Source organism: Schistocerca serialis, chromosome 7 (assembly GCF_023864345.2).
Source record: "Schistocerca serialis cubense isolate TAMUIC-IGC-003099 chromosome 7, iqSchSeri2.2, whole genome shotgun sequence".
Classification (NCBI taxonomy): Eukaryota; Metazoa; Arthropoda; class Insecta; order Orthoptera; family Acrididae; genus Schistocerca; species Schistocerca serialis.
Genome location: NC_064644.1, coordinates 10,814,223 through 10,834,980, shown reverse-complemented (window position 1 = coordinate 10,834,980; position 20,758 = coordinate 10,814,223). Strand labels below are relative to the sequence as shown.

Here is a 20,758-nt window from a genome sequence, read left to right as displayed (position 1 = left end):
ACATACTTGTGGTGCTCACTTAAAATGTCATAATGTATTAAAACATATGCAGTAGTGCAACCTCTCTTGCACCACATTATATCTAAACATTATTCTCGGACTGCATTTGGGGTTGTACTAGCTCCACACCAAGTGACTCCACAGCACACATTTCACACAAATACCAAATGGTCTTGTTGCTTGTGGATGGTTAGAAAAAGGCATTTCGTACTTGGACGAGCAACAATAAGGTATGCTGGTAAGTTGTGAGCACCGAGGAACTTACGTGTCCTATTAATGAATGAGTTGGATGCTTGTCTACTATACACTGCAGACTATGCAATGATCTCCAGAACAAGTGAAAGTGAATTAAATGTTGTGGAAGACATACATGTTTTAGAGCACATCATTCAACCAATGTAACTACCAATGAAGCTCTCTATCAAGTGACAACTATTTGCATAGCTATTAATTCGATGACAAGTGTTCACTACACTGCAGGGGATATGGCAACTGGACTAGGAAACAATGGAACTATCTAACTGATGAAAAGCACCTTGCTACTTATTACATCAAATCAGATTGTGCCAGGGAAAGCAAACTTGCAGAATGCCTATGTAAAACATGTCCTCCCAAGACACATACAGACCAAAGGTGAAACCTGCCCATTACTACAGAATCTCTTTGAATGCTATTTTTGACTACCTGCCTGATATCTTCCTCATTAAACATGTAAACATCCAGCAGAGAAACTGAGTGCACTGCTGAATTAAAATGGCCTTACAGGCACTTGAGGGGCATGCTGACAAACACTACTTGATGAACTGATTCCCAGATTCCACCAACATAAAACATGTGGAGTATCACTGAGTAGCAGTAAACAGTTCATTAAACATCATTTACAGTCTCCAAAAATTATGTGGATATGTGGTGCCGTTTATCTTTAGTCATACACCACACAAAATTCATAATGTGACAAATTGCAGCTCTTTTGTATCCCAAGAGTATATCAGACTGCTGGTTGTAACGTTCTAGCAGGAGAGAGCACATGCACTGTTCATATAAAATGTTACATCAGTTTCAAATTTGTCATATTCTGGTTTAAGTGGAATTAGTTGTACAGGATATATTAGTTTATGTCAAAATACTCATAATGAATACCAGCAAAAATGTCTGACACTAGAAAGAATTTGAGTAAAAGAAAGAAGCAAGGAAGTAATCTAAGATCTCAATCTGGAATAGAAAAGCTTACATTTGTTGTTAATTTTTCATTTCCATTTACACTATACTGAAAATAGACCTTGCAGAACATTCATATCTTTGTATGTAAGAGATTAGGATGCATTTAACACACCAAAAAATATTTATTTACCCTATTCTTTCTATCGCTGTCAGGCTGCAGAAGAATCAGGGGAAAAGAAAGACAGACAAAAGAAGACACTATAAAACTATGTATAAATGCATGCAAATGACAAGGGCACTTCAAAATTGTATCTACTAGCTTTCAACTAACTTGTGGCATTGTGCTGGGCTGCAGCTTACACAGTTCTATGAGAACTGATCCATACATTATCTCAAGGTAACGAGGAGAAGGCATGTTGAACAGTTCTGCAAATATCACTTCCACTATGCAATAATCAAGTGGTATCTTCATCTTGTATGGGAAATTTAACAAGTGAGCAGCACTGTTAGAAAAAAGGATTCAAACAGTTAATTATTAAAGTTAACCATTAACACATTAATCTAAAATCCAATACTTAAAACTCACACTTAACAACAACAATAACAATGTCAATGAAAGGAAACAGGACAGATACTGCAGTCTCCTATAAAGTTAAGTTATTGCATCTATAAGTAAGCATTATCAGAAATTTTTGAGAAAGTAAGTGATAGCAATATTTACACAACTTGAAGAGTACTAATTTACAGCCATACTATTTTAATTAACCATAAAACACACTGCATGGATTCAATTATGAGTAATCAAGAAATACAGCTACATTTAAACTGGCTGTTACTGTTGTAGTATCACCTGAACAAGAGCAACTGCACTGTGAGATGTTTTACGGCATCACTAAGCCTTTGACTGTGTGCATTGTCAGTTATTATTAGACACACAAATATATGGTACTAGCCACAACACTTTATGACTAACAGAAAGCAAAATGTCACTTTGGCAAATACTGACAGGCAAGCACAGTTCAGCATTGAGATACATTATGTAAAGTGGCTGAAAACACTTTATACTTGGCCCTCTGCATTCTGTAATTAATGAAACCGAACAACTTAAGTCTCTGAATCACGAGATACCAAATTTATCACACTCTAGATCCCATCAATAAGTTTTATTTTGCCATTTTTGGCTACTCACTAATAATTTTTAGAATATTTAAAACATCTGTCCAAATTTAATTATCTGATGACATAAGCAGTCTACGCAGGACAATGATTTCAAATACCACATTTAAAACAAAGTCAGTAGCTAAGAAGAGAATGCTACTTGTTTAAATCTCAGTCTCTGTTACACATGAAAGAGCTAACTAATATCATACTTTTACATGCAATTACTGTGCACACACCTCTTAATGGACAGATAAGCACAGGATTTGAGCAAAATCATTTGCATAAATTTCTACAGGGTGCAATAAAAACTGCAGATGGTTGGAAAATAAGAAGTAATGAGGAGATCTACAAAAATATAGACAAAATATCTGAAATAATGGCCAAACAAAGATTAATCTTTTTGGATACCTCTACCGAATGGTTGGAAATAGACTAACAAAACAAATACTCCCATATTTCCAGAAGAAGAAATCGACAATAGCATGGATTACAGAAGTAAGGAAAGATCTAGAAAGAAACATCATCAAAGAATCAGAAATAGCAGAAAGAAACCATTTTAAAAATAAAATACTAAATTTGGAAGGCTTTAAAAGTAGAAAAAATAAAAAATCGAGGACAACATTGACAGAAGAAAGGAAGAGACTTCATGCGGTGAAAATGAGGGAATACTGGAAAAATACGAAACGACAACAAAGGAAGAAGAGGAACTGAAGTTGTTAACATGATCCTAGTTGGTCTACACGATTGTAAAAAAGAGTAGAGAGGCATATTCACTTCATATTTTATTTATAGATTATTATCAGACACCATTGCAACAAGTTTCTACATCTGGAATATGGAGGCAAATTTATCAGTTATGTTCCTTTTCCAATATATGGAAATGAAGTGCCATGCCTCTTGACAAAGGGTAGGGGAACGATGCACGAGACCCGCATCGTCGTACTAGGCAAGGTCCTAAAGGAGGTGGTTTGCCGTTGTCTTCCTCCGACCACAATGGAGATGAATGACGAGAGAACGCTGCTGCGAGACCACGAGCCGAGGACTTCCAATATATACAGTACTAAAAAATCTAGACAGATTTCTTGGTATTGTAATGCTACTAGTTATACAAGAGAGTGGGAAACAGCTTATAAAAGAAGAACAACTCATGAGGATCTACAACAGGATAGTGCCGAAAGCAATGGGAAGTACAGCTACAATTTCCACAACTATCAATTTGAACAGCTTAGCGCTAGATATAATCTGTTGCTGATATACTTTACACAAGAGGATTGCAGTGGCTGCTTCTGATTGTTATGTATTACTTGACTTGGTTCACATCCCTGAAGGCTCTCTTTCACAATTTGATTTACAGAACATGATTTGTGATGCGAAAGAATGAGGCAGCAAGGATGAAGTTAAATTGGGTAAGCATTAGTGAAACATAGTGTAGAGAAAGCGGATTTTTACTCAGGGGACTAGAACGTAATAAGAACAGCACAAGCAAATACAGTGTTACAGATGTTGGCACGATTACGAATAAGAAACTCATCATAAGGGAATAAAAGGAAAATATGAAAAAGAAAGAGACCAGTAAAATTTGTGAAGAGGGTGATACTCTGACAGTCTACATCTACATCTATACTCTGCAAATAACCTTGAAGTGCATGGCAGAGGGTATGTCCCATTGAACCAGTTATTAGGGTTTTTTCCTGTTCCACTCACATATCGAGTGTGGGAAGAATGACTGTCTGAATGCCTCTGTGTGTGCTGTAATTATTCTAATCTTGTCCTCATGATCCTTATGTTAGTGATACGTAGGGGTTGCAGTATATACCCAGAGTTGTCCCTTAAAGCTGGTTCTTGAAACTTTGTTAATACACTCTCTTGGGTTAGTTTACATCTATCTTCACGAGTCTTCCAGTTCAGTTCCTTCAGAATCTCTGTGACACTCTCCATTGGGTAAAACAAGCCTTTGAACATTCACACTGCCCTTCTCTGTATATGTTCAATAAAAAGTCCTATTTGGTACGGATCCCACACACTTGAGCAATATTATAGAACGGGTCGCACAAGTGATTTGTAAGCAATCCCTTTTGTAGACTGATTGCAGCTCGCCAGAGTTCGACCAACAAACTGAAATCAGCCACCTGCTTTACTCACAACTGAATCTATGTGATCACTCCATTTCATATCCATAACTGTTACACCCAGGTATTTGCAAGAGTCGGTCAATTCCCACTGTGACTCACTGATATTAAAATCACAGGATATTACTTTTTTTTTCATTTCAAGAAGGGCATAATTCTACATTTCTGAACATTTAAAGTAAGTTGCCAATCTTTGCATCACTTTGAAATCTTATCAAGATCTGACTGAATATTTACGCAGCTTCTTTCAGACAATACTTCATTACAGATAACTGCATCATCTGCAAAAAGTATGAGGTTACTATTAATATGGTCTGCAAGGTCATTACTACACAACATGAACAGTACGCATCCCACACACTTCCCTGGGGCACATGGAAGTTACTTCTACATCTGATGATGACTCTCCATCCAAGACAATATGCTTATTCCTCCCTACTGAGTCAAATGCTTTTCGAAAATAAAAAAAATACTGCTTCTTACTATCTTGGTCCAAAGCTTTCATGTGCGAAAAATGCAAGTTCGGTTTCACATGATCAATGTTTTTGGGATCTATGCTGGTTGTCATGGAGGAGGTCATTCTGTTTAAGATACCTCATTATGTTAGAGCTCAGAATGTGTTCTAAGATTCTATAACAAATTGATGTCAAGGATATGGTATGGTAGTTTTGTGGATCATTTCTACAACCCCTCTTGTAGGAGTTTTGTTCAATTTTAATTATTTCAGCTATTTCTCAACACTACTGACACCAAACTGATTTCACTCATCTTTTCAGTGGTATGAGGATTAAACTGGGGCAATTCTCCTGGGTTTTCCTTTGTAAAGATACATTTGGAAACAGAGTTAAGCATTTATGCTTTTGCTTTGCTACCCTCTGTGTCAGTTCCTATCTCATTCACTACAGACAGCTTTCGGTGCCTCTAACATACGACCAGAATTTCTTTGGATTTCGTGAAAGGTCATCTGACAATATTCTGCTACAGTAGTCATTGACATTTTCACGCATTGCTCTCTTGACAGCCAAACGTGTTTCATTCAGCATCTCTATATCTATAAGTCCTCCACTTTGTTTTACACTTATTATGCAGTACTCTGTTTCTTTAGAAGTTTCTTTACAGTGACTGTATACCATGTAGAACCCCTTCCATTGTGAACTGTTCCACTGAGCACATATCTATCCAATGCATGCTCAACTATTCTTTTTAACTTGAGCCATAGTTCCTCTACATGCTCCTGCGCTGAACTGAAAGTTTCAAGTTCCTCATTGAAATATGACACTACTGATTTGTTATCTGGTTAACTGAACATATACATCTTTCTGTACGTTTTAGTTGTCCTTTGTACTTTGGTAATCACTGTTGCCACAACCGCATCATGGTCACTGATACCAGTATTGATGTGGACATCTTCAATGAGGTCACATTTATTTGTTGCCATTAGATCCAATATATTTCCAATATGAGTGGAGTTCTGAACTATCTGTTCTATGTAGTTTGTAGAGAAGGCATTTAGTAATGTTTCACAGGATGTCTTATCACATCCACCATTAACAAAACTGTAATTTTCTCACTCAATTGTTGGATGATTAAAGTTTCCACAAATGATTACAGTATGACTGGGGAACTTACGTGAACTGAGATTTTTTCTACAGATTTTGGTTACATCAGGAGATGAGTCTGGTGGGCAATAGGAGGATCCATTTACCATTTTGTACCCACCCCTGATACTGGGTCTTGCCAAAGTCTCACATGCAGCTACATCTTGGTGGATCTTTTCAGATACATCCTGGTGGTTCTGAGTTCCTTGTCTACTGTGACAAATACAAGACCTCCGTTTCCCATTACCCTGTTCTTTCGACACACACTTAAATTTTCCCCTTAAACTCTCATTGCTGTCAATTTCAGGTTTCAGTACCTAGTATTATTTGAGCTCCACTGCTTTTCAAGAGCACTTTGACCTCTGGCATTTTGTTGCAAATGATTTGGCATTTAACCACTAAGATTTTAATAGTTTCACCTGTGGGACATATTTCTTTTGATCTTACATGGATACTTATGGGTTTCCTACAGCTATCTTTATCTGGACTGGATGGAGAGTTACCTAATCTAAAAATGCCTTATGTGCACCCCACACACAGTCAGCTATCTGAGTAACAGTCTCCGTTGTGTAATGCACACCAGGCCCATTTAGGGGGATCCTAAAGTTCTCAAGTCTATGGTGCAGGCCCAGGAAGTTGCCACTTAGCTTGTCGCAGAACCTCTTTAAGTCTCTGGTTCAATCCTTCCACTTGGTTCGGAACCAAGGGGTCATGATCAGTTCTGGGGGAAAAGCTGCAAATCGTGAGCTATGTTGAAACTCAGTGCACAGAATTGTCTTCCAGCATTCTCTGTCAGTTGCTGGAATGATTTAAGTATGACCTCAGAGTCCGAATGACAGGCACCACTGTTCCATAAAAACACGGGAGAACTGCCGGATATCAGTAACGTCCTGCCACGATATTTCCGCGCAGAGTCTTCTGGCCATCTTCAGGTGAGTGCCACTTTAGTAGTACTGGCAAGTACGCGCTGAGCTCCGCTATTTAAAGCTGTACTGAGGTGACATTACGCATGCGCTGCTCAGCGTGTGCGTTCATAACGGCTCTGTGCGCTGCGCCTCGCGCCCTCCAGTGTGAAAGGGTGGCGCATAGGTATCAGGTCGATTTCCATCTTTATGCAGATAACTACGTCGATTACGAAGTTTCTCTATAACAGGATTCCAAGCAGAGTTTACCTGATAACCGTTATCTCGATTGATGAGAGTCTCATTGTCAGACAATCTTATTTCCACAGATTCATTGACAATCGAGCTCCAAAATTTTGATGTATTGGCCAAAATTTTTGGGTCGTCGTAATTCACGGAATGGTCTGTGGAAACACAATGTTTGGTGACTGCGGACTTGGTGGGTCGGAGAAGGCGAGTATGCTGTTGGTGTTCCACAATGTGTTCCTGCACAGTTTGTGTTGTTTGCCCTATATATGATTTGCCACATTCAAATGGTTCAAATGGCTCTGAGCACTATGGGACTCAACTGCTGTGGTCATCATCAGTCCCCTAGAACTTAGAACTACTTAAACCTAACTAACCTAAGGACATCACACACATCCATGCCCGAGGCAGGATTCGAACCTGCGACCATAGCAGCAGCGCGGCTCCGGACTGGAGCACCTAGAACCGCACGGCCACGGCGGCCGGCGATTTGCCGCATTCACACGGAATTTTGTAAATTTTGGTTCACATCACACAGGCACAACTTCTTGTTCCAATGTAAGCCCCAATATGCAGTTGGTTGCACCCTGTTTCCTCAATGGGGCAATAGTCTTGTGGATGGATATGTGTGTGTGTGCGAGTGTCACCCGTCCTTTTTTCCCCCTAAGGTGAGTCTTTCCGCTCCCGGGATTGGAATGACTCCTTACCCTCTCCCTTAAAACCCACATCCTTTCATCTTTCCCTCTCCTTCCCTCTTTCCTGATGAAGCAACCGTTGGTTGCGAAAGCTTGAATTTTGTGTGTATGTGTGTGTTTGTTTGTGTGTCTATCGACCTGCCAGCGCTTTCTTTTGGTAAGTCACATCATCTTTGTTTTTATATATAAAAACAAAGATGAGGTGACTTACCGAACAAAAGCGCTGGCAGGTCGATAGACACACAAACAAACACACACATACACACAAAATTCTATCTTTCGCAACCAACGGTTGCCTCATCAGGAAAGAGGGAAGGAGAGGGAAAGACGAAAGGATGTGGGTTTTAAGGGAGAGGGTAAGGAGTCATTCCAATCCCGGGAGCGGAAAGACTTACCTTAGGGGGAAAAAAAGGACAGGTATACACTCGCACACACACACATATCCATTTACACATACAGACACAAGCAGACATATGTCTGCGGAAAGACTTACCTAAGGTAAGTCTTTCCGCTCCCAGGATTGGAATGACTCCTTACCCTCTCCCTTAAAACTCACATCCTTTCGTCTTTCCCTCCCCTTCCCTCTTTCCTGATGAGGCAACCGTTGGTTGCGAAAGCTTGAATTTTGTGTGTATGTGTGTGTTTGTTTGTGTGTCTATCGACCTGCCAGCGCTTTCGTTCGGTAAGTCACCTCATCTTTGTTTTTATATATATTTTTTCCCACGTGGAATGTTTCCCTCTATTATATTGATATCATCTTTGTTTTTAGATATATGCAAGAATAATTTTGTTTATATGATCTTTTTTTAACTGGTGCTAGCATAAAATTCTTTGGAGTTGATTGTCAGGTATGTTATGGAAAAGACATGTTGTGTAAATTCAATAAATGTCAAAGTATTGCACAATTTTATCAACCATGACCAAACATTTACTGTGTATGATACATAAATGGAGCCAGAAGCAACACTAAAACATGAAGATTACTGAAGCTGATGGCGTTTTCTTAATTTGTTTTTATTAATTTCATGAAATCCATAATATAAAATTTCTGTAGAGCTGCAGCTTTAAACCTGGAGATGCTAAATATGCATTTCCTACTTCTACAAGATCTTCAAGAACAAGGCTAAGTACATTGTGCCCTGCATACAGGAATTGTAGATCTGAACTCACACTAGGCGTGAAAGCACACGCAAATTCCAATAAAATTTCACAGTTGTGACTTCCTCTTGAAATCTTGGTGAATTTCGCATGTTCTAGACAAATGACATAAGTCCAACACTACAGATTCCTTTCTTCATGGCACAATTTTTCTAGGCAAAACTTGACTTGGCTGTCCAAAATCAACATGATTTTTACATAAGGACGTATTATAAAGGCCATTATAAGTGTTTAAATGCAGTTTATATATTAAACAGATATCAGCTACTTTAATATATCACCACTTCTGTGAATGATCACATTCTATAATAATGCAATTTAACATTCCTGTTTCTGATAGCCAAAGTTTCAGTAGTTTATCACCGACAGGAATAACTCAACAGTTTCCGTCCCTGTCCTATCATCTCCTCCCTATTCACATACCTTCACCCTCTTTGTGTGCTGCCCTCTGCCAGCACACCTCACTGTACTTCCTCTTTCCTGATCTTCTCTTTTACTGCTACCCATCATCATCTCCCTGCCCAAGAGTCCCCTGACATTGCATCTGGTGGCAGTCTTGTCATGTCTCCTTCTAGTCCCTGCATGCTCTGTCACACAGTGCTGTTCTCTCTCCCTACCCATGCCCTGCTATCCATTCCCCTTCTCCACCCCCTCCAGATTGTTGCTTCTGTACAATGCGACAGTAGCATTCCAGTCTGAGTTGCTGGAGATGATGGTTATGTGTGCGTGAGATGTGCATGCTTGAGTGAATGAATGTGTGTGTGTGCGTGTTTTCTTTTCTGAAGAAAACTTTGTCTGAAAGCTAAATGTGTAACAATTTTCTCACTGTGCCTGTCTGCAATTCAACATGTTATCTCTACAGTGAGTAGCAGCCTATCTTTTTCCTTACATTGCTGATATTCCAACAAGGAGGTGTCATTGTTTAAATACTGTATTCGACATTTATCAAATACAGGTTCTATTCACTGAATGCCGACTTACATAAAAAAAGTATTGTCCAGCAATCTTTGGATGAGACTGGGTTCACTATTTAACGTAAAAAATGTAACAGAAATGAAATCACTCACCTTACTGAATCGCAAGTCTGTGATAAAATCTACTCATTGAAAGAATACTGTGCAGAGTGCATTGAATTGAAAGAGGCCTACACTGAAAAATAAGTACATTTCTTTTCATTTCCACTGCAAGAACTATCGAGCAGGAGAAAGAAATCAGAAAGGAATCTGAAATTTTGATGTAGCTTCCAGTTGGTTGTAGTGAGCATATTAGAAAAGCACTGGGAACATGGCACAGTGTACTCCCAATTACAAAGTTTGCAGATTATTCATGGAAAACAAGGACATAAGAGTCAAGTACATAGGGACTGGCAGCATGGGTCTATGTCCAAATAATCGGGAGTATACTTTATTTGGAAAAACTGGTACTCACAAGTAGAAATCTCCATGGGTCAGATCAAATTTTTTATAACCACCTAGATGGTGGTGTAGGGTCGCTGGGATCACATCCTACAGCCATTCAAACTTGTGTGCCCTCATTTGTGAATAATTGACAAATTACAATTTCAGGTGACCCACTACAGCCTTGAAAACAGCAACTACTTCAGAGTTGTATCAAGCCTCGTGGTTAAGTTGTTTGGTTGTGGTGCTGGAAGTTGTGGGTTCAAAACCCAATGGGGGCAACGTTTCCTTATTCAATTACTTTGTCTAAACATAATTCATTCCCATTTCTAATCACCTGACTTCATTTTAATCATCGACTTCATTTTAATCATCATATTCACTGAACATTTTTCTTCATTATTTCATTTGGAATCTTTGCATATGTAATTTTAATTACACTATGTGATCAAAAGTATATGGACATTGGGCTGAAAATGACTTACAAGTTCATGGCACCCTCCATCAGTAATGCTGGAATTCAATATGATGTTGGTCCACACTTAGCCTTGATGACGGCTTCCACTCTAGCAGGCATACGTTCAATCAGGTGCTGTAAGGCTTCTTGGGGAATGGCAGCTCTATCTTCACAGACTGCTGCACTGAGGAGAGGTATTGATGTCGGTTGGTGAGCCCTGGCATGAAATCGGCATCCCAAAACATCCCAAAGGTGTTCTATAGGATTCATATCAGGACTCTGGGCAGGGCAGTCCATTACAGGGATGTTACTGGCATGTAACCACTCTGCCACAGGCTGTGCATTATGAACAGGTGCTCGATTATGTTAAAAGATGCAATTGTCATCAGCGAATTGCTCTTCAACAATGGAAAGCAAGAAGGTGCTTAAAACATCAATGTAGGCCTGTGCTGTGATAGAGCCACACAAAAAAACATTGGGTGCAAGCCCCCTCCATTAAAAACATGATCACACCACAACACCACCACCTCCGAATTTTACTGTTGTCACTACACATGTTGGCAGATGATGTTCACCAGGCATTCGCAATACCCACACCCTGCCATCGGATCGCCACATTGTGTACCGTGATTTGTCACTCCACACAAAGCATTTCCTCTGTTCAATTGTCCAATGCTCACGCTCCTTACACCAAGCGAGGCATCGTTTGGCATTTACTAGCGTGATGTGTGGTTTATGAGCAGCCGCTTGACCATGAAACCCAAGTTTTCTTACCTCCCGCCCAACTGTCATAGTACTTGCAGTAGATCCTGATGCAGTTTGGAATTCCTGTGTGATGGTCTGGATAGATGTCTGCCTATTACACATTAAGACCCTCTTTAACTGTCAGCAGTCTCTGTCAGTCAAAAGATGAGGTCGGCCTGTATGCCTTTGTGCTGTATGTGTCCCTTCACATTTGCCTTCACTATCACATTGGAAACAGTGGACATAGGGATGTTTAGGAGTGTGGGCATCTTATGTACAGACGTATGGCAGAAGTGACACCCTATCACCTGACCACATTCGAAGTCTGTGAGTTCTGTGGAGCACTCTATTCTGCTCTCTCGCAATGTCTAATGACTACCGTATTTACTCGAATCTAGGCCGCACTTTTTTTCCAGTTTTTGTAATCCAAAAAACCGCTTGCGGCTTAGAATCGAGTGCAAAGCAAGTGGAAGTTCTGAAAAATGTTGGTAGGTGCTGCCACAGCTAACTTCTGCTGTCGAATATATGTAGCGCTACACAGGCATGCTTTCTAGGCACAAAGATAAATCCTGGCGCCAAAACCTCTGCGTCAGTAAATAAATTAAAAAAAAAAAAGGTGGAAGAGAATTTCAATGTACTACGAAAATCTGACTGGCAAGACTGTTTGGAATGTTTGTCAATATGGCCAACTCTACATTCTGAATTTTTTCCTACCTGTGAGAAGAGATGGTTGCTAATAGGAACCTGATGAAATGTGAATCACATGCAATATTCTCTTCACCATAAGAATAATAAGAATATAAACATTTTGCCATGTATTCTTTCGTGTTTGCTGCTGTTTCATTTAAATCCTGTCTGCCTAATAAATTACGAAACTAGAGTGAGACAACAGCAAACGCGGAAGAATATACGTATCGTGTCATGTTTATATTCGTATTATTCTTATGCCTAATAGTGACACAGTCAGAAATGAAGCACGGCAACTGGCTAGATTTTTAAATCCAAGATGACTCTAATTACTGTGCAGAATTTGATGTACTAAAGAAGTGGCCGCAAAGATTTTCAAATGGAGAAAAATTTTCGCCTAACTCTCATTCAGAACATCTTCTATCATATGCAGTCTATTATTTGGTTCTTGTTGATCATTATCAAAGAAAGCAGCAGTGTAAGTAACAACAAATAGCAGTCTCTTGCCACTGTTTCGCTAATGAGACGATTCCTCTCTTTTTTTTAAAAATTGTAAGCGGCGTTAGCGCGCACAAAAGCAAGCCGTGCCACGAGCAGCGACAGGCCGTAAACATGCACTATCAGAATGCGACAAACAATGCATGATACAGTACAGTAATGCATTTTCAGCTTAGAGCGATGTAAACACCTATAACAAAGAAAACGGCACTTATCAGATCAAAGCAAAATAAGCAATTGATTCAAACCAGACAAAGCATATGAAAAAGGAAGGGTACCCGTATAAATACAGACGGAGTGCCTGATGCATAGCAATGGCTACCTGGTAAAGCTTAACTGCTAAGCTTACGACTTGAACCAAACTACTGTAGCTGTATCGTCATTCATTCAACCTAAATTGTGTCTCATACTACAATGGACCAACTTTGTTTCGATTTGGAGGTGCGGCCTAAAACTTTTCTCTCCCCTTGAATTTCGAGTCTCAAATTTCAGGTGTGGCTTAGATTGGGGAATTTTTTGTTTCCTTTATTTCGAGTCTCATTTTTCAGGTGCGGCTTAGATTTGAGTAAATACAGTACTGTGATCACTGATATGGAGTACCTGGCAGTAGGTGGCAGCACAACGCACCTAATACGAAAGACGTATGTTTTTGGGGGTGTCCGAATACTTTTGATTATATAGTGTATTTTCTTTTCCCTATTATAATATTTAAACACTTGAAAATAATGCTCTATCAGTTAAAAACAAAAGGTGAAATAATCTATTTATAGTGGATATGCAATAGCATCAAAAATTTATTTTTTGTAGCAACATATACTGTTGTCAGACACTTAAAACAGAAATTCCTCTCACAACATAAACAAAATAATGCAGATGAAGATTTAAATGAAATAGATTTAGAAATAAAATAAAATTCAAGGTAAATGAGTAACAGAAATAATACTGCAATAACATGGCCAAAAATGTAAAATAATAAAATGAAGAAACTAAATCAAAGTAAATACATAAAAATAATTAAAATCAAATGGGAAAAGATTTCAAATGAAGAAAAGAATAATATTAAGAGAAAATGAGAGCAAATACAGTTAATATGATGATTGAAATGATGCAGCAAACTTAAAAATAAATAAATTAATTAATTAACTGAATTTAAAGACACGGAATCCAACAGTATTCGAATACAAAACCTTGAGCACAGCAGCAAAATAACTAAATATTGTTTTGAAGTATTTGGTATTTTCAAGGCTCTAGTAGGTCACAAGTATATATAGTTGTAGATGAAGATTTGGATCACGACTTCGTATACTAAACAGGAGAGTGGAATTCAAAAGAACTAGAGAAAATGCAACTCTGAAAGATAAAAGAATGACACAAAATCCCAGTTTCCAATGCACTAAGAATTGGGCTACATCAGTAGGAGAGGAAAGGAATTAATGAAGCAATTACAGCAGGTAAGACCATTGTAAGCACAGTACAGGCAAAGCTAAGAAAGGAACAGGGCAGTATGAGTAGAGTAGAGTAGAGTAGAGTACAGTGCAGTGCAGTGCAGTGCAGCACAGTACAGTACAGTACAGTACAGTGCAGTGCAGCACAGCACAGCACAGCACAGCACAGCACATATGCAAATAAGGAATCTACACTCCTCGAAATTGAAATAAGAACACCGTGAATTCATTGTCCCAGGAAGGGGAAACTTTATTGACACATTCCTGGGGTCAGATACATCACATGATCACACTGACAGAACCACAGGCACATAGACACAGGCAACAGAGCATGCACAATGTCAGCACTAGTACAGTGTATATCCACCTTTCGCAGCAATGCAGGCTGCTATTCTCCCATGGAGACGATCATAGAGATGCTGGATGTAGTCCTGTGGAACGGCTTGCCATGCCATTTCCACCTGGCGCCTCAGTTGGACCAGCGTTCGTGCTGGACGTGCAGACCGCGTGAGACGACGCTTCATCCAGTCCCAAACATGCTCAATGGGGGACAGATCCGGAGATCTTGCTGGCCAGGGTAGTTGACTTACACCTTCTAGAGTACGTTGGGTGGCACGGGATACATGCGGACGTGCATTGTCCTGTTGGAACAGCAAGTTCCCTTGCTGGTCTAGGAATGGTAGAACGATGGGTTCGATGACGGTTTGGATGTACCGTGCACTATTCAGTGTCCCCTCGACGATCACCAGTGGTGTACGGCCAGTGTAGGAGATCGCTCCCCACACCATGGTGCCGGGTGTTGGCCCTGTGTGCCTCGGTCGTATGCAGTCCTTATTGTGGCGCTCACCTGCACGGCGCCAAACACGCATACGACCATCATTGGCACCAAGGCAGAAGCGACTCTCATCGCTGAAGATGACACGTCTCCATTCGTCCCTCCATTCACGCCTGTCGGGACACCACTGGAGGCGGGCTGCACGATGTTGGGGCGTGAGCAGAAGACGGCCTAACGGTGTGCGGGACCGTAGCCCAGCTTCATGGAGACGGTTGCGAATCGTCCTCGCCGATACCCCAGGAGCAACAGTGTCCCTAATTTGCTGGGAAGTGGCGGTGCGGTCCCCTACGGCACTGCGTAGGATCCTACGGTCTTGGCGTGCATCCGTGCGCTGCTGCGGTCCGGTCCCAGGTCGACGGGCACGTGCACCTTCCGCCGACCATTGGCGACAACATCGATGTACTGTGGAGACCTCACGCCCCACGTGTTGAGCAATTCGGCGGTACGTCCACCCGGCCTCCCGCATGCCCACTATACGCCCTCGCTCAAAGTCCGTCAACTGCACATACGGTTCATGTCCACGCTGTCGTGGCATTCTACCAGTGTTAAAGACTGCGATGGAGCTCCGTATGCCACGGCAAACTGGCTGACACTGACGGCGGTGGTGCACAAATGCTGCGCAGCTAGCGCCATTCGATGGCCAACACCGCGGTTGCTGGTGTGTCCGCTGTGCCGTGCGTGTGATCATTGCTTGTACAGCCCTCTCGCAGTGTCCGGAGCAAGTATGGTGGGTCTGACACACCGGTGTCAATGTGTTCTTTTTTCCATTTCCAGGAGTGTATAATATATGCAAAACTAAGTGGGAGTAATTAAAAAAATTAAAAAGTGACAAGTTATTGTTAAAAACTGGTGCTAAGACAAATTGCATTTTGTCATTAATGTTGGTTAAGCTTTGTGTTATAGCAATAATGAAAGACAATTTTAGAACAGGAATTAAAATGCAAGAGAGACAGGTACCAATGCTCCAATGCTAGAATAGATAGATGGCACGGACCTTTGGACTGAAGAGAGAATAGTAGGTTGCTAAACGTCAAAATTGGGAAAGTCATTGTGGCAGAAGGGAAGGAATTCTGCTGTGTAGGAAGCAAATTTACTTTACCAGATGAGTGCAGCAGATGACTCTGCTATATGGCCTTTTGAGTGCTATCACATCATTTTTCCAATTTGACTACCTGTGTTGAGACATTTGTGACCCGTTTCAAATGATGGTAAATATTCCTGTCATTCAGAATTTTGTCATAGCCGAAACAAAAAGTTATTTGAACATTCAAAAATTTGGACTATGAAGTTTCACTGTAGATAAATGATTGCACTGAAAACTAGAAACATTTGTTGAAACTACCCTCAATAGTATGAGCTACATCTTTCCTGTGTTTTGGTATTATTCCAGAAACTCGTGACAAAAACAATGTAAACCTTTTGAGTCACTTCAATTGTTTGTTTTCACTCTTTGCTTCCTTCCGTAATACAAAATGTTTTACTTCTATATGTATTTCAATCTTAATTCAAGAATAGAATAAATCTTTCAATCGGTAAGCGAAAATTTTTGGATTACTCATCATGGATTGCTATTTGACGTGGAACTGATTATAATGTATGACTGCTTGTGAGGAATGTTATGGCTTACTTACGTGTGTTTTGTGGCCAAAACCATATCATTAGGTGGCAAACTGCTGAATGAAATAATAATGACCATCTGCGATATCACTATAACACAGAGGCATTCATTTAGAACAACAATAATAATTTTCAAGTTTCAATTTTTCATTTCATTCGACTTGGTGGGCAGTTTTATATATTACATAAATTATGTTCAGGCACTTCGTTCTACAGCCAACTCAACTGTCATCTGGAAGACTAAGTAACTATTTCACCCACACATGAATCTTAATAACTTTCATTATTACTATGTTTACAACTTAACATATATGTTCCATTCTTGCAAGTATGTAGAATATAAATTGTAAAGACACATTTAAAAACTATATCCATGTCTGAAGCAGTACTGATGATGGTAGCCCCAAACCACAGAGGTAGTTTCATTAATGATTTGTTCCTTACACTATAGAAAAGCAAATGCTTACTCACATCAGATGGGCAGACAATTTAAGATTGAAGTAGAAATATGCATATTAACTGTGTGACATACTGATACGGTCAGTGCCACTTTATTAGCAGAATGAAGCTCTCACTGAAGGCTGAAATTTTACTGAAGCAATTGAAGCAGTGGCATTTGATGAATTTTTGTTGCATTTCTATGTTTTACAACATATCTTGACAAGTTGTGGATTTAGGTGCCATTTGTATGAAACATTTTTTTATTCTTGTTGACATGTTCATATAATTTGCATAAGCTTCATTAATGAACTAGTTTAGTAACTACTGGGAACAACAAAGAATTACTTATTCATTCATCCATTCTGCATTACAGAAATGGATGACACACGAGCCTAGGTACAGTTGGCCAAAAAACTCAAGCTGGTCCAAAGAGTTAAAAAATTGTAACTGTGGAAAATAGTTCAAGATATAAATGTTCAAAAATAATCTGTAGCAATCTTTCATCACAAACCTATTTACTCCCTCTTTCAGCTAGCTACATAGTAACCACACTGAATACATTGTTGGAAAACAGAAGAACATAAAGCAGGAATAACTACCCTTGGAAAAAGAAGTTTGGTAAAGCCCCACAATCACTGGCAATCATGTCTGCAAAAAGCACAGCTTTAAGGAAGAGCAATAGACTGTCAGTGAGTTATCTAAATAACATAGGAAGAAGAATGACTATGAAAAGAAAGGCACACAGTATATGATGACAGAAGAAAGGCACACAGTGTATGACGACAGATTTGAAAAAGGGTCTACAGATCTGCAAAGTGTCACTGCAGATTGCTTTGTAATTACTACTTCTAGTGTTCAAGGTATGCTGAAAGATTTAAAATCTATTGGCATCAGGTCTCAATGGCAAAACAATTTGTAAAAGTTGGTAAATCTCATTCATAAAGACATGAAAATGACCAAAGCTATATACTGTGTAGAACAGCTCATTTTGAAGATTCCATCTTTTTTGGGAGTGCATACAGGTTGTTATTATTAGGTCTTGTACCTTATTCTTGGCTGACAGCCTTTCATCCATTCACAAGGTAAGTTCTTACAATGCAATCTACCACTTCTGTACATATTAGTTTGATGAAAGGAAGATGGGTGTCCTTTCAAGACACTGTCCATTCCGTTCAACTCCTCTTCCAGGTCCTTTGCTGTCTCTGACAGTATTACAATGTCATCAGTGAACCTCAATGTTTATATTTCTTCTCCATGGATTTTAATTCCTACTCCAAATTTTTCTTTTGTTTCCTTTACTGCTTGCTCAATGTACAGATTGAATAACATCGGTGATAGGCTACAGCCCTGTCTCACTCCCTTCCCAACCACTGCTTCCCTTTCATGCCCCTCGACTCTTATAACTGCATTCTGGTTTCTGTACAAATTGTCAATAGCCTTTCGCTCCCTGTATTTTACCCCTGCCACCTTCAGAATTTGAAAGAGAGTATTCCAGTCAATATTGTCAAAAGATTTCTCTCTGTCTACGAATACCAGAAACGTAGGATTGCCTTTCCTTAACCTATTTTCTAAGATAAGTCGTAGGGTCAGTATTGCCTCATATGTTCCAACATTTCTACGGAATCCAACCTGATCTTCCCCGAGGTTGGCTTCTACCAGTTTTTCCAGTCGTCTCTAAAGAACTTGTGTTAGTATCTTGCAGCTGTGACTTTTTAAACTGATAGTTCGGTAATTTTCACATTTGTCAACACCTGCTTTCTTTGGGTTTGGAATTATTATATTCTTTTTGAAGTCTGAGGGTATTTCGCCTGTCTCATACATCTTGCTCACCAGATGGTAGAGTTTTGTCAGGGCAAACTCTCCCAAGGCTGTCAGTAATTCTAATGGAATGTTGTCTACTCCCGGAGCCTTGTTTCGACTTAGGACTTTCAGTGCTCTGTCAAACTCTTCATGCAGTAACATATCTCCCATTTCACCTTTATCTATATCCTCTTCCATTTCCATAATATTGTCCTCAAGTACATCACTCTTGTATAGACCCCCTATATACTCCTTCCACCTTTCTGATTTCCCTTCTTTGCTTAGAACTGGGTTTCCAGCCGAGCTCTTGATATTCATACAAGTGATTCTCTTTTCTCCAAAGGTCTCTTTGATTTTCCTGTAAGCAGTATCTATCTTACCCCTAGTGAGATATGCCTCTACATCCTTACATTTGTCCTCTAGCCATCCCTGCTTAGTCATTTTGCACTTCCTGTTGATCTCATTTTTGAGACGTTTGTATTCCTTTTTGCCTGCTTCATTTTCTGAGTTTTTATATTTTCTCCTTTCATCAATTAAATTCAATATATCTTCTGTTACCCAAGGATTTCTACTAGCGCTCGTCTTTTTACCTACTTGATCCCCTGCTGCCTTCACTATTTCATCTCTCAAAGCTACCCATTCTTCTTCTACTGTATTTCTTTCCCCCAGTCCTGTCAATAATTCCCTAATGCTCTCCATGTAACTCTCCACAACCTGTGGTTCTTTCGGTTTATCCAGGTCCCATCTCCTTAAATTCCCACCTTTTTGCAGTTTCTTCAGTTTTATAATCTACAATTCATAACCAATAGATTGTGGTCAGAGTCCACATCTGCCCCTGGAAATGTCTTACAATTTAAAACCTGGTTCCTAAATCTCTGTCTTATAATTATATAATCTATTTGAAACCTTCCAGTGCCTCCAGGTCTCTTCCACATATACAACCTTCTTTCATGATTCTTGAAGCAAGTGTTAGCTATGATTAAGTTATGCTCTGTGCAAAATTCTACCAGACGGCTCCCTCTTTCATTTCTTATCTCCAATACATATCCACGTACTATGTTTCCTGCTCTCCCCTTCCCTACTCTCGAATTCCAGTCGCCCATGACTATAAAATTTTCGTCTCCCTTCACTATCTGAATAATTTCTTTTATCTCATCACACATTCCATCTATCTCTTCGTCATCTGCAGAGCTAGTTGGCACATAAACTTGTACTACTGTAGTAGGCGTGGGCTTCGTGTCTATCTTTGCCACAATAATGCATTCACTATGCTGTTTGTAGTGGTTTACCTGCACTCCTATTTTTTTATTCATTATTAAACCTACTACTGCATTACCCCTATTTGATTTTGTATTTATAACCCTGTATTCACCTGATCAGAAGTCTTTTTCCTCCTGCGACTGAACTTCACTAATTTCTGCTATATCTAACTTTAACCTATCCATTTCCCTTTTTAAATTTTCTAACCTACCTGCCCGATTAAGGGATCTGACATTCCATGCTCCGATCTGTAGAATGTCAGTTTTCTTTCTAATTCAAGAATAATGAATAAGAATAAAGTGGATGTAATCTCCCATTCACCGGCCAAGATAGCAGCTCTTCAGAGAGCTGTGAAGGATGATCTGCTTTTACAAAAGACAGGTATATACGAAATTCCTTGTGAGTGTGGTAAACAGTACATACAAAAAACAACATGCAATGTAAAAGAACGGTGCATTGAACACCAGTGTTACACTGGTCCACTACAGCCCAACAGATCTGTAGTGGCTGAAAATTGTATCTCCATT

The 20,758-nt window shown here is 39.6% G+C and overlaps 1 protein-coding gene across 1 annotated transcript in view; it reads right to left on the bottom strand.

The window, feature by feature from the left end:
* LOC126412448 (nuclear cap-binding protein subunit 1) overlaps positions 1–20,758 on the bottom strand; it is a 176,530-nt gene that overhangs the window by 93,691 nt on the left and 62,081 nt on the right. The window contains exon 8 of the mRNA XM_050082054.1: positions 1,493–1,664. Coding sequence (XP_049938011.1) covers positions 1,493–1,664 — 172 coding nt within the window. The remainder of the gene's footprint in view (positions 1–1,492; positions 1,665–20,758) is intronic.